The 12,911-nt window shown below is 34.2% G+C and overlaps 1 protein-coding gene across 5 annotated transcripts in view; it reads right to left on the reverse strand.

Annotated features, from left to right (window-relative positions):
* The window catches only part of LOC126774154 (supervillin-like), a 185,303-nt gene that overhangs the window by 127,285 nt on the left and 45,107 nt on the right, over positions 1-12,911 (reverse strand). Inside the window, exon 1 of one of the 5 annotated variants that reach the window (XM_050495512.1) lies at positions 11,830-12,070. The exons of the other annotated variants lie outside the window; for them this stretch is intronic. Coding sequence (XP_050351469.1) covers positions 11,830-11,917 — 88 coding nt within the window. The 5' untranslated portion in view covers positions 11,918-12,070. Of the gene's footprint in view, positions 1-11,829; positions 12,071-12,911 lie in introns of those variants that run through there. 5 annotated transcript variants of the gene reach the window in all.

A 12,911-nucleotide genomic window follows, 5' to 3' on the forward strand; every position in this document is an offset into this window, starting at 1 on the left:
CTTAAGATTCGTGTTACAATGGTACAAAGATGCCGATTTTATTGTACACAATATTTACAGCAAACTATTCTGACAGGACTATTGCAATCCCTTTCTTCTGTAGAGTTATTAAAAGAAAAGCACATTTTCAGTCAGTAAATTTGGTAAAATCCTTTATAGAATTAATCTTAGATATTATTAATTGTCTTTTATGTTTATCCTATCTACGATACCTGTTACCTGCTTATCGTCATTCGTAATTACAATTCATGTTGCATTTAAAAAACGTCAACTCAGCTGAATAAAGGTCACTTGTTAAATATTCAACATGATGTTTCAGATGGTAATTTCAAGCTTAGTGTATTCAAGTCGACAAACGCCTGTCGGTGATGATAAAAGTTTGATAAACAACTATGAAAATTGCCTGAGTCTTTTATTACTAGAATATTCCGGTACATAAGGAAAGATTTCTTTTGAAACATTATTTGGTGCGTCGTGGGGGTAATATAGACTCGTGCGCCGTGGCAGCAAGCGGCAAGACGCTTGCTTATACCGTCCAACCCTTCTCCGGCACCGTTCTCTAATCCCTTGTGAGGGTAGTGCGTATACTTAGTACTTCATTGCTATATATTGTTATAATAATAAGAAAAAATATACTTATTCATTAAAGAAACTTTGTTTTTATTTATTTACTTCTAGTTTCCGCAAGCAGCGTTTTGCTCTTATGATGGGATTTTTATTCTTAAAAAGAAGGCTATTAAGAATATAAATATAAAACTACTTACAAAAACATTGAAGTCGACAGTCAATTATGTAAAATCGAAAAAATACCAGACTTGTCCGAAATCGGGTTAGATTTACATTTCATCTAAAGTTAGACATACAGAGAAATATCGGCGTTCGGTTTAGAAATAGACAACGCTTTATTGTTAATGTCTATAGAGAGGACGACCTGAATTACAGAACGGGACGATCACGAACATTTGTTTGAGATCGAGATATATTGTGAAGGGAATTCTAAAGAAATAACGATCACTCGCTTAATACCACATTCACATTAAGCCCAATTCAATGCCAGTGAGCAGGAAAATGAGCAGGGAAGTGGAAGCATATATGTGAATACTTACCTACGAGATTGAAACAAAAAATGTTTTGAGTGAATTTACGTCAGCGTCGAGCAGTGAAGGCGGGAATGAAAAGCATAACACGTCCAAAGATATTAGCTTTTTAACGACACGTTCCTTATGTCGAGTCACTTTTGAAATTATTTTACACATTTTAATTAAACTGGCTCACCCTTCAAACCCGAGCACATAATACTACGACTGATAAATAGACGATGTTTTAAATATAAAAATAAAAAAAAAACGCTAAATATAACTAACGCTAAACGATGATATATATATATATATATATATATATGTTTTAAGAAAAATACTTAACGATAAATTTATATGTACGATTATATTATGTCCGCTAGCCTAAAACAATTCCGATTACCGCTAACCTAATTGAATAAACCAGCTACTGTAATACTTTGTTGCGTAATGTATTTCCAAGTTATCTTTGTCTTCAAATCTTAATAAAGTTTCAGGTGCAACAAAATTATTTGAAATATAACATATTTTCTCTGCGTTGTTAATACAACATTAAGTTATTTATACCTAAGTCTCACAAGTAAATAATAAATAACGACCCGTTGATTTTCTTCTGCTTGACCAAGGCTTCCTGACATTTTATCAAGGATTTACAAGTGTCAGAATTGCTACATTAAGAGTTTCCCATGCTAATCGGTGAACGGAAATGTTTACGACATTATCTATTGATCTAACACTAATACTAGTAAATAATTAATCAATCTATATTAATATTATAAATGGAAAAGTTAAGTGACTGTTTCGCTTTCACGGCTAAACCACTGAACCGATTTTGATAAAGTTTTGGTATGAAACAAGCTTAAACCTTAAAAAAAGGACATAAGCTACCTTTTTAAGCCTAAAACCTGTCCGTCCGCTATCTAAAACGCAGGCGAAGACGCATGAGAAAACTAGTAGCATACCTACTACTTTGTCAGAAAAGATCATGCAAGTGCCAAAAACAACTTTATAAATATAATGTGATGAACGACGCGTGAACGTATAAAACACGAACAAAAACAAGCATTCATTTTATACTATTAAAAAAATGTACATTATTCATACGAAAATCATTAAAAAATATATGAACATTTTTACAGAAATAACAAATATGAATAACTTAGAATTAATTGATGTCTACGCTCGACGCTGTACGGTTTTTATCGCGCACTCGAGACGACCAGTAGGTAGGTAAGGACTCGTCACTCGTGCAATGCATAAAGTGGAAGCAAATAATGATTACTTATATAAACTTTGTACTTATAAAAATAATACGCAATTATGTACATAAATATATTTAACGTTTTACATCCCTATTTACTTCAAAACAGTGTTAACGAGATGTTTATAATTAATTATAATTTTATTTATATAATTATATATTTGTATAAAAATTCACCAATCTATATTTACTTATTAAATCAATTTGATACAGTTTCTTATAAGGCCGCAGACCCTGAGGTCCTGGGTTCAATTCCCAGGTCGGGCCACTAAAAAGTTATTGGGTTTTTCTGTCAGAAAATTCTTAGTAACAACCCGGAGTCTGGAAGTTGGAAGTGTGTACACTCCCTTGCCTCGGAAAGCCCGTAAAGCCGTTGGTCCTGCGCCTGAACTCTTTCCGTTCGTGTCGGATTGCCGTCCCATCGGATTATGAGAGTTAGGGAATAGAGAGAGCACCTGTGTTTGCGTACACACTCGTGCACTATAATATCTCCTGCGTAGTTGGCTAATCTCTCTTGAGATTGGCCGCTGTGGCCGAAATCGGTCTGGAGGACATTATTATTATTAGAGTTTCCTACATCAACTAGCTGTTATAGACCTGCCTTGCTTGGCATAAATTAATTTAAACAGGCATTTTGTGAGTACTTTATTTTAGTTACCCTTACGATTACTAGACGATTTAATCGACTTATTTGCCTTCTTTTTGTAGGATCTGTCCAGCCGTTCGTTACGTTAGATACTAACAAGACTAGACAGACATTTTCCCGCTTACATGAATATGGTGATACCAATTGTCATAAAAATCGGTTTAACGGAATTGAACGTGCTGTGCTGCAGCGATATCTAGTAACGAGCTTTTCACAACAAAGTCTTCTTCTACCTGCTCTTATCCCACTACGTGCGGTCGGCACGACATGTATATATGTATGTATTTTCCTTCCACTTCTTTCTGTCACTCATCTCAGTACTCACCCCTTTCATACACATATCTGCCGGCATATGGTCTGCCTGCTCAGCTATGCACCTGGATTGCCAGCTTCCTACACAAGCGTAGCCTTCGTGTTTTAGTTGATGGTTGCGCTTCACAATTCTATGTAGTGAATGCTGGGGTCCCCCAGGGATCTGTGCTATCTCCCACACTCTTTCTTTTGCATATCAATGATATGCTCTCTCTTGGGAACATACATTGCTATGCAGACGATAGTACAGTGCATGGTGGATACCACGGACGCGCAGTGGCTGGGCGAGCGGAAATTGAGGAGAGGCGGAAGGATCTTGTCATTGAACTCGATAGGACGTTAGAGCTCATCGCCAAATGGGGCTCTGATAATCTTGTTGAGTTTAATGCCAAGAAAACACAGGTATGCGCTCTCACGGCGAAAAAGTCAACATTTTCCCCCTCTTCCCTCCCTCTGTGGTACTCCGCTGGTGATGCAAAGCAAAATCGCCATGCTGGGGATTGACGTTCGCTGCGACCTTAGTCCAAGGGATTACATCGAGGCTGTTATAAAAACAGCTTCACGGAAACTCGGAGTTCTGAACAAGGTGCGGCGCTTTTTCACGCCACAACAACTATGCCTGTTGTACAAAACACAGGTACGGTCTTGCGTGGAATATTGCTCGCACCTTTGGGATGGCTCCGCTAAGTACCTACTGGAGGCCTTGGACCGGCCTGGCAGCGACGTGCAGTACGCATTATTGGCGACGTAAAGGTCACAAACACCCTTGAACCTTTACAATTGCGTCGCGAGATAGCAGCACTGAGCGCTTTCTATCGACTGTATCACGGCGAGTGCTCTGAGGAATTATTCTCTCTAATTCCTGCTTCCCCCTTCCTTCTTAAGTCCACGCGAGCTGGTTCTCGATGTCACCGCCTAACTGTGACATCAATTCCATCGCGAACAAAGAAATTTGGCAACTCCTTTCTTTGTCGCACTTCCAAAAAATGGAATTCCTTACCAGCTCACGTGTTCCCCTCCTCTTACAACCCGGGTTCCTTCAAACGAGGCGTGAAGAGGCATCTTGCGGGGCGGCAAGGCGAAGGCGGCTAGTGCAGAACGTTTTTCCCGTCTGTACTGGCTGTCGTCGATATCCATCAACATTCATACTCATCACCCTTCTAGTAACATGCTTTTCAACCCTCCTTATCACAAGTCCATACCACGGTAATCTATTACTCTGCAATTTTTCATCTATTCGTGCTACTTGAATAGTTTAAAAAACCCTCTCCATAAAAATACATATTAATAAGTCCCGAATTCCATCGTTATCGGTCAAATAGTCGCAGTTTATTAATCTCAATCAATATACAAATATCCATTTTTAAAAGGATGTCAATTTGTTAGCATTGAGATATGTGTCACTTGATATAATAATATTTATATTTAGAGCAGGCAATAAACAAATGACTATCTAGTCATTAGAGTAATTAAATTAAAATATGAAATGTAATGAGGAATAAACTACACGTAGGTACGTGATTTATCATGAGTAACGTGTGTTTTTAAATTATGAGTCAGTCGACGGCTTAATCTTAGTGCGATGAACTTTCATGACACGCACGAACAACTACGACTACAAAATATTCAGTTAAGTAAATTGATCTAAAAATGTATTTTGCGAATTCGAGACATTATTATAAAAAAATCATGAGTTCGTGCTTCTTACGAGTAATTAATTACTTTACACTTCATACCGAAATGAAGATAGCTGCATAATACTTTCTTATTACAATTTTTAATCACTTTTCCTTTACGTCATGCACAATAATATATGCTTGGTATTCTATTAATGTCTGGAAGAAATGGCTAATTAGTCATAAGACTGCCTCTTATACGTCACGATAATAAGTTCGAAGATTTTTTCTGTGCCGTTTAAATGAGGTGTATGACCATAATATTATCCTACCCTATTTTGGACACAACGGCCATTCTCAAGGGACACTAGCCAACTGCGCAAGATATGTGTATGCGCAAACACATCTGCACTCTCTTAATCCGATGGGAGGACAAATCCGACATTAACGGAACGAGTTCAGGCGCAGAACCATGAGATTTATGTGCTTTTTTCCCGACTGTTACTGGGAACGATTCGAAATAAAAACATTAAAAAATTTTTATCGTCACGGAACTTCAGAATTGGTGTGTATTGCCCCTTCATCAAGCGAACTGTTTGTAATATTGTAAAATTTTGCAAGGAAATCGACCGAATCATTAAAAAAAATATTAAAAAACAAAGTAACATTTACTTATAATTAAATAATATATATAATCGTCTGTTCAAATGAATGTTTCTTTGTGTAGTATGCATTCTTAAACCATTCATCCGATTGCATCGAAACTTTGTACAGTTGTTGTTGACAGTTACGTGCGATGTTTCTGGCATAGCACCAACATACAGTAGGTGTGATCGTTTTGGACATTCGTTAACACAAAAAGTTAAAGAGGTATTACAACGCATGCCGGACATAAACTAATAAATTGTTAAGCCGTGGGAACTTTCTGTTTTCAATACTACGGTGAATATCACGGGAAATGTTTGAGTATAGTTATGTTTTTTTTAAATAGCTGCTGCTGTAGCAATAAGGAGGCATATACAGTGTAAAACCATCGGCCTTAGAAACGTTGTTTAGTGAGTGATTAGTTAAACATCGCTGTCTTCTTCTTCCGAATGTGAAATCAATATAACAGAAAGCAAAAATCTGTGTTTAACTAAACAGCCGCCAAGCAACGTCTATAAGTAAGGCCGAATGTCACTTGTTCCCCGTGCAAGGCCAGAGCTGGCTAGTACTAAATAATTGGAAGTAACACTTTATATTATATACGTTTTGTGAGCTAAAAGTAACCAAAGATTGACATTGTTATTACTTCGCACTGAATTCAGCGAGGAGTACGTTTGCGTAACATTTAGTGTTACACTTTATTAGTTCAACCTAAATAACATATTTGATTAATCTCGATATCACTGAAGTTGAATTAACCCGAGATATTTTAATCGAACTATGGCCCTTATTCTAAATTATTACTCATTGATAAAGTTTGTGGATACAAAATCTACTATTTTAAGCGATTACGTACTAATTGTATTTGACAATTAAAATCAAAAAATAATTGCCCGTAAATATCTTACAGCGGGGCAAAGGTCTCCTCTCCTGATAAGGTTTGGAGCGTTATTCACAACACTGCTAATTGCGGTTTGGTAAATATTAATAAGCATATGTCAATAAATTACATATATACTCGAGCGTCTTGAATTTGCTTTAATACAATGCTTTAATTCTCACTGTCGGAGCTACATTAATACAATAAAAAAAAAACACGGTGTAAAACCGTAACAGTTACCGTGCGAAAGCGAAGCGGTTACCTAGTCTCTAATAAAAAAGAGGATCACATTGACACCGTAAGAGACAATAGAATCAAGTGTACTATTATTTTAACCACAACTAGAAGACCACGTAACAAAATCCTCAAAATTGAAGTAACAAAACAGTTCGCAAAGCGCATCGGACAGTTGCAACGGCACCGAGGCACAAACCAGGTCACCTAGATCCGAATAGCACTAAGGACTTTATACGTCAGACAGTACTGAACGAGGCAAGCCATATTTGGACAAAAATTTTATTTTTCAACAATGTTTTAGTTGTACATTTGTGTTGTTTTACTATATCATTTGAATTCTAATTTAAAATTATTATGAAATAAAAAATAATATTATCGTTTTATAATAATTACCCGAATATTTAAGCAAGATCGAATAATTCAGGCTTGTCACGTCAATAGTCTACATTTACAGCGAGTGAAACTGCGAAGCAGAGCGAGTATATACTGAAACCTTTGAAACGCGCTGCAACCTTCTTCTGGTATAAGTTTTATGTATATCGGTAACAAAAAAACGTCTCCACATTTATTAGCTTAATATAATAACTGTTGTTACATAAAATACAATCGAACAACATTTTGGGTCAATATGTGTAATATATCTAGACAATAAGTATTCTACTTAAAATAAAATCTTGTATATATTTACGAGCCGAGATGGTCCAGCGATCGAAACTTAACCCACAATCAATAATAATAATAATAATAATAATAATAATAATATCCTGGGACATTTTTCACACACGGCCATCTGATCCCAAAGTAAGCTTGTACAAAGCTTGTGCTATGGAAACCAGACAACTTACTACATATACTACTTTTCTTTTGTAAATACATACTTATATAGATAATTACACCCAGACTCAGGACAAACAAACATGTTCATACACACTAATGTCTGTCCTGGGTGGGAATCGAACCCACAACCTTCGGCGTGAAAGGCAAGTATCTACCAACTACGCCAACCGGCTCGTCAAATCAAGACAATCAAGACAAGCACAATTGTCTAATTTCATATGCTTAATTTGGGTTTACAATTGCTCAGAAGTAAAACATCGTATATCCGACACGCATGTTAATCTGGTACACGTAGGTAAGTCTATTAACCTGAAGTGGAGCAACGCTGGGGAATAAAGTCCTTTCTTTCTCGGAAAAGGAGGTTTTTGGCCAGTAGCGGGAAGCGCTGTTGAAGAAATACTAATGTTAATTATATATAATGTTATATCGCAGTTTGAAGAGTCGTCCTGACAGAGCTGGTGATAATACATCCTTTTATTATTATATATTAACCGTAAGCGTATGAACTTTATTATAAAGTATTTATATTAAATACTCTGGCCTCACTGAAGTTATTTATCGAGGAGTGCTGTAGATTCCACAAATAGTCAATCAACTTCCGGTATTCGAATAACGCAACCACATTATTCAAAATATATAGTAACCACTATTCAGCCAATAACCACGAAATCTTAAAAAAAAAACGACTAAAAATTATCTTTTTCTATTATAAAGTTGAAATAAACATTGTTGCTTTTCCCCATAGATCACCTGATTCTGAAAAAAGCCGTCTATTATAGTAGAAAATTTGTAACGCATGAGAATTGTTCTGCGTTTTCAGTCTAATATAACCGTGTTATATCGTCAAATTTAGGCGAAGATTTCTCTTAGTCTCATTTGAAATAACAATTGCCTCCATACCTTCACTATACATTTATATAAAGAGTATATTTTAGTTGTATGCATTATTGATTACACAAAGATTTTTTAAGGTTTTTTTTTTACTGTTAACGTAAGACAACATAATTGCTACTACATACTACCTTATTGTTACATAAGACGTATGTATACAACAATAAAGATTTTCGTTACACTTTTCAAAAGCTGGTCGCTATGGTTTATAAGAGCTCGTATCGAGAACGTGACCAAATTACCTATTCAATCTTATCAGACTAAACCACCAATCCTGGCATCTCAACTCGATACGTTTTGGTAATACTATCGGCTAAATGTCGACGACAAGATTTCAACACATCTACTCCATGACGATTGAAACCGTTTTCCCGAAATATATCATGCATTCCAGTACAAATATACTAAATTAATCCGTGATTAATTAATAAATACAAGTTACTATTGTTTATATATTTGACCTTTGTGTAGTTTTAATAACGATAAACCACCAATATCGCCACGGTCATAAAAGGTAAGCTACAACTAATATGCGTATCGATTACGCGACTCTGATAAATATTTTGCGCACGTGTCTTAATATCCATTTTAATGTATACTGCTCCAGTACGGACGGACACGACCCGGTTTATAGCCTATAAGCAAGTAACATACATATCCGATATAATCAAAAATATAACAGAACCACGGAGAAAAGATAAAAGCAATGACCGACACAGAAATCGCCTCGTCGATGCGAAAAGAAAAGGTGATTGTACCTATCATTTAAAATTTTAACGTTATTAATGTTTCGTATCTGTATCGTATGTTTTCAATGTAATGATTCTATGGCTGTTGTTTCTTGTATGTCTGGTGTACAGACTAGTAGACTTTTATAAAGCCATCTCATCTCAAATCTGTTTATATAAATAATTTAAAATGAAAAAAAAACGATAAGGCTTATTTCACAAAACTACAATTATTAGATGATAAAAAGCGTGAAGTTCGTATTCGTTAATATGAGACTAATGAATTCCTTGGTAGTTTTTGTCAAGAGCCAAAAACTAAGGGTTAATAGTTATGCGCTTTTTTAATACTATCAGCACTGAGCTCACTTAACAACCCTCACAGTGAAGGAAAGCCAATCTTAAGAGGACTACCAAAGAGGTCGAGTGACATAAATGTGACTATAAGTCCGCAACATATTTTTACTGGCATATTTTTACTGTGAGTAAAAATGTTTACTTATATTCCGAAACCAAATATGCGAATGACTTTAGTGATGTTCGTCGTATTTAAATACAACAAACAGAATCCAAGATAATTATTAAAACGCATATTTTCATTTGTAATTTATACCTTTATACTAATTGACGAACGTTAGAAGAGAGATAGATGAAATGTTTAGGTTAAATTATTTATATGCATACCGCTTTTGTAGACTATGTAGATATTTAAAAATAACGTTTAATTGTAGTTTAACTACATACATGTTTTAATAATAACATAACACACGAAGTAAGCTTTCATGCTTTTCTCTTCCAATAAGTCAAGTTAAACAGAGATGAAATATTCAATAAAATACATCGAACAAAGCATTCACTAAAAGATTAATTATTTTAAGAATATACACAGAGCAAGTAAACGTCTATTACGATAAAATATAACAATTTACGGCACCAATAAAAATATATTCCACTCGTATCCTGGGTAAGTAGTAAAAGTTCAGATGAAAAGCGTTGCTCTCGTGTTCTCGAGGGCATCTTGTATGCGACGAGCGACTGCTCGTTCCGTACAAGTAGGAAAAGGCTAGAAACGTAAGACTTGTTAGGCACTTTCCCTACTGACCTAATTCAGAAATGGAAAAGTGTTTAACGTGTTTATATTTAAAAATTGATTAATTAATAGAATACCCTTCTTGAGAAATACCTACATTAAATTAACTTTGAGAAAATACTTGGTACACAAATAAAAAGATTATTTGTTTACCATTGGAATTTGATTAGAAAATATATTAGGTACCATTGATAAACATGAAATATGTTTCTATAAATATTTAAGTAAACAACATTAAGTATGTAATTATGTAATAATAATAAACAATGGTTTATTTCAATATGATAATTAAAACATAATACAAAAATAGAATCAATACAATTAGATTACAATCACACCGATTAAGAATTCTAAAAAAAAAACTTGCGACCATTGGACATTGAGTAGCGATTAATTAATTTTATTCGAATACATTAAAAAACAATGTAACTAGTATTTCAATATATTTATTCATTTAGACAAAAACCTATTTCGCTTTCTTCTAGGTATAAATTAAAATTAAAAAACTAATATACTTTTTGTATTCTGTTCGACGACATAATCGACTTCTATAGGTAGATAATACATTTCAGTATAATCCGGGTTAGAGTGTGATTGAGCAATTACTCATCGAAACACAAACATTCTATTTTTACCATGTTATAGTAAGATACAACGTCATTAATCAGAAATATGTCTGGGAAAATAATTTTACGAAAACGTCAAGTTTTTTTAAATCTTTTTTTTATTAAAATGTAGTTAGAATTTTTTAGTATTTTAGTGTTATAAAAATATTGTTTATATTATAATCTGTTATAAGTAAAACACAAAAAATATGTATATTGTACCTAAATATGAATGATGTGGCAGTCTTGAAGCATCGCACATTTTATGTTAAGTTTGAATGTGTTTTTATTATTAAATGTGTAAGAGAAGTGACTGCTGGTGGTCCTTAATAAAATAAATAAATAAATGCTTAAAAAGTGTGTAGCATCGAAATAAACTTGAAATGCATTTAATTCCGCAGCCAACCACGTAAATTGTATACAATAAACATATATACATGCAATTATGAAATACGATAATTATAGATAATGACGATAACAATAGTTATGTATATATAATAGCTATGAATTTATCAAGTTTCGAATGACAAATTGTCAGAAATGTCGGCAGAGAATAAGGTACGCATGGTTGCTTTCAAACGATAGTCTAACGATTCAAGCCAATATAATCCTTATAACTTCTAAAAAAAATAATGAAAAGAGTGTATAGATCTCATACTGTCAATAGTTCTTAAATTTAAAGGAATAAGGGCTAGAATGCATTTTAAGAGTTCATAGCATGCAGTGTGTGATGATGAGCGCGTGCGAGTGAAATGTGTATATGTTGACAGTGAACGTTAATGTATTATTTATATTTTATTTAGTATTGAAGCATATCTGGAATACACCAAAAACAAACCTAAATTTTTGTACACAATGAAAACATTTACAACAGCGTAGAGCTACAAAATATATTCATTAAAAAATTCAAATTTCGAATACAAATAAATTTAACAGTAACCGCGTACTGTCGCATCAATTACTAAAACTGGATAGTATTATAAGAAAAGATAATTAATTAAAACTCACCTATATTATAATAACACCGGCATATCAACACTAAAAAGACAATCCATGATATAACTATAGGACCTTCTTGCACTAACAAAGTCTCCATGGTCACAATAACACGCACCAAACCTCAGAACTGGATGAATTAATTGCTCAACTAGAAAATAAAACACAGGCTCCTTTGTTTCCTTGTCCGTGATTATGTGGGTAGACGGGTCGATGTCACTAGCTGACACTAAAGATATGCGCCGACCGCTTGGCACATGCGCGCGAGTTGCGATCCAAACGTATGAAAACTCGTTCAATTACCCGTCTTGCAAAAAAAAGTTGAAAAATAAAACGGTAAAATTTCGCCTTTTAATTTTTTTCTTACGTGATTTTACAGATAAACAAAAATAATTAAATGATTCACATGTTTGCAAATAGACTGCTTTTCTGTTTGAGATATCTATTTATCGACATTTACGATTAACAAATGACAAATTTATTATCAGTCCTTATTAAATTATTGCGATTAATTGTAATTAATATAGCCTTATACGAGTTCCGATAAAATCTCTAATCAGATAAGCGCGCGCAACGAACCCGAATCGTAGACTGACATGCTCCGGCGCACGCGTCCTAACATCTGTCGGAGTATACTTGAATGATAACGAAAATAAAACCGCCTCCCAAGGGGCAAATAAACAAATAACTAATCATGGAAACGAAGAAAGCTTAACTGCGACAATTTGATTGATGTTTAAGACAGTTTATGTGTCGACGAACTGATATATAAACAAAACAACATGAAACAAGTGTTGTATTGAACAAATTAAATTAATTAAGTTTCTTTCTTCACCGTATATCTTAACGTTGTCGATGGGAAAATAACGATTAAATAATCTTATAATTACATAAAAAATACTAACACATTGGATGGAATGATAAAAATTATTAAAAATTCTTTAAATGACTTTGTCGGAAGGATATGAATGTACTAAAGTGGTCGTAGCCGCGGGCGCAGGCCAGTAATTAACTGTGATACATAGATTTATAAATAAGTAAATACTTACGTAATTAAGGTAGCTATTGCAAAGGTATATTACAGAGATGGTATT

The sequence above is a fragment of the Nymphalis io genome, chromosome 16 (genome assembly GCF_905147045.1).
Source record: "Nymphalis io chromosome 16, ilAglIoxx1.1, whole genome shotgun sequence".
NCBI lineage: Eukaryota > Metazoa > Arthropoda > Insecta > Lepidoptera > Nymphalidae > Nymphalis > Nymphalis io.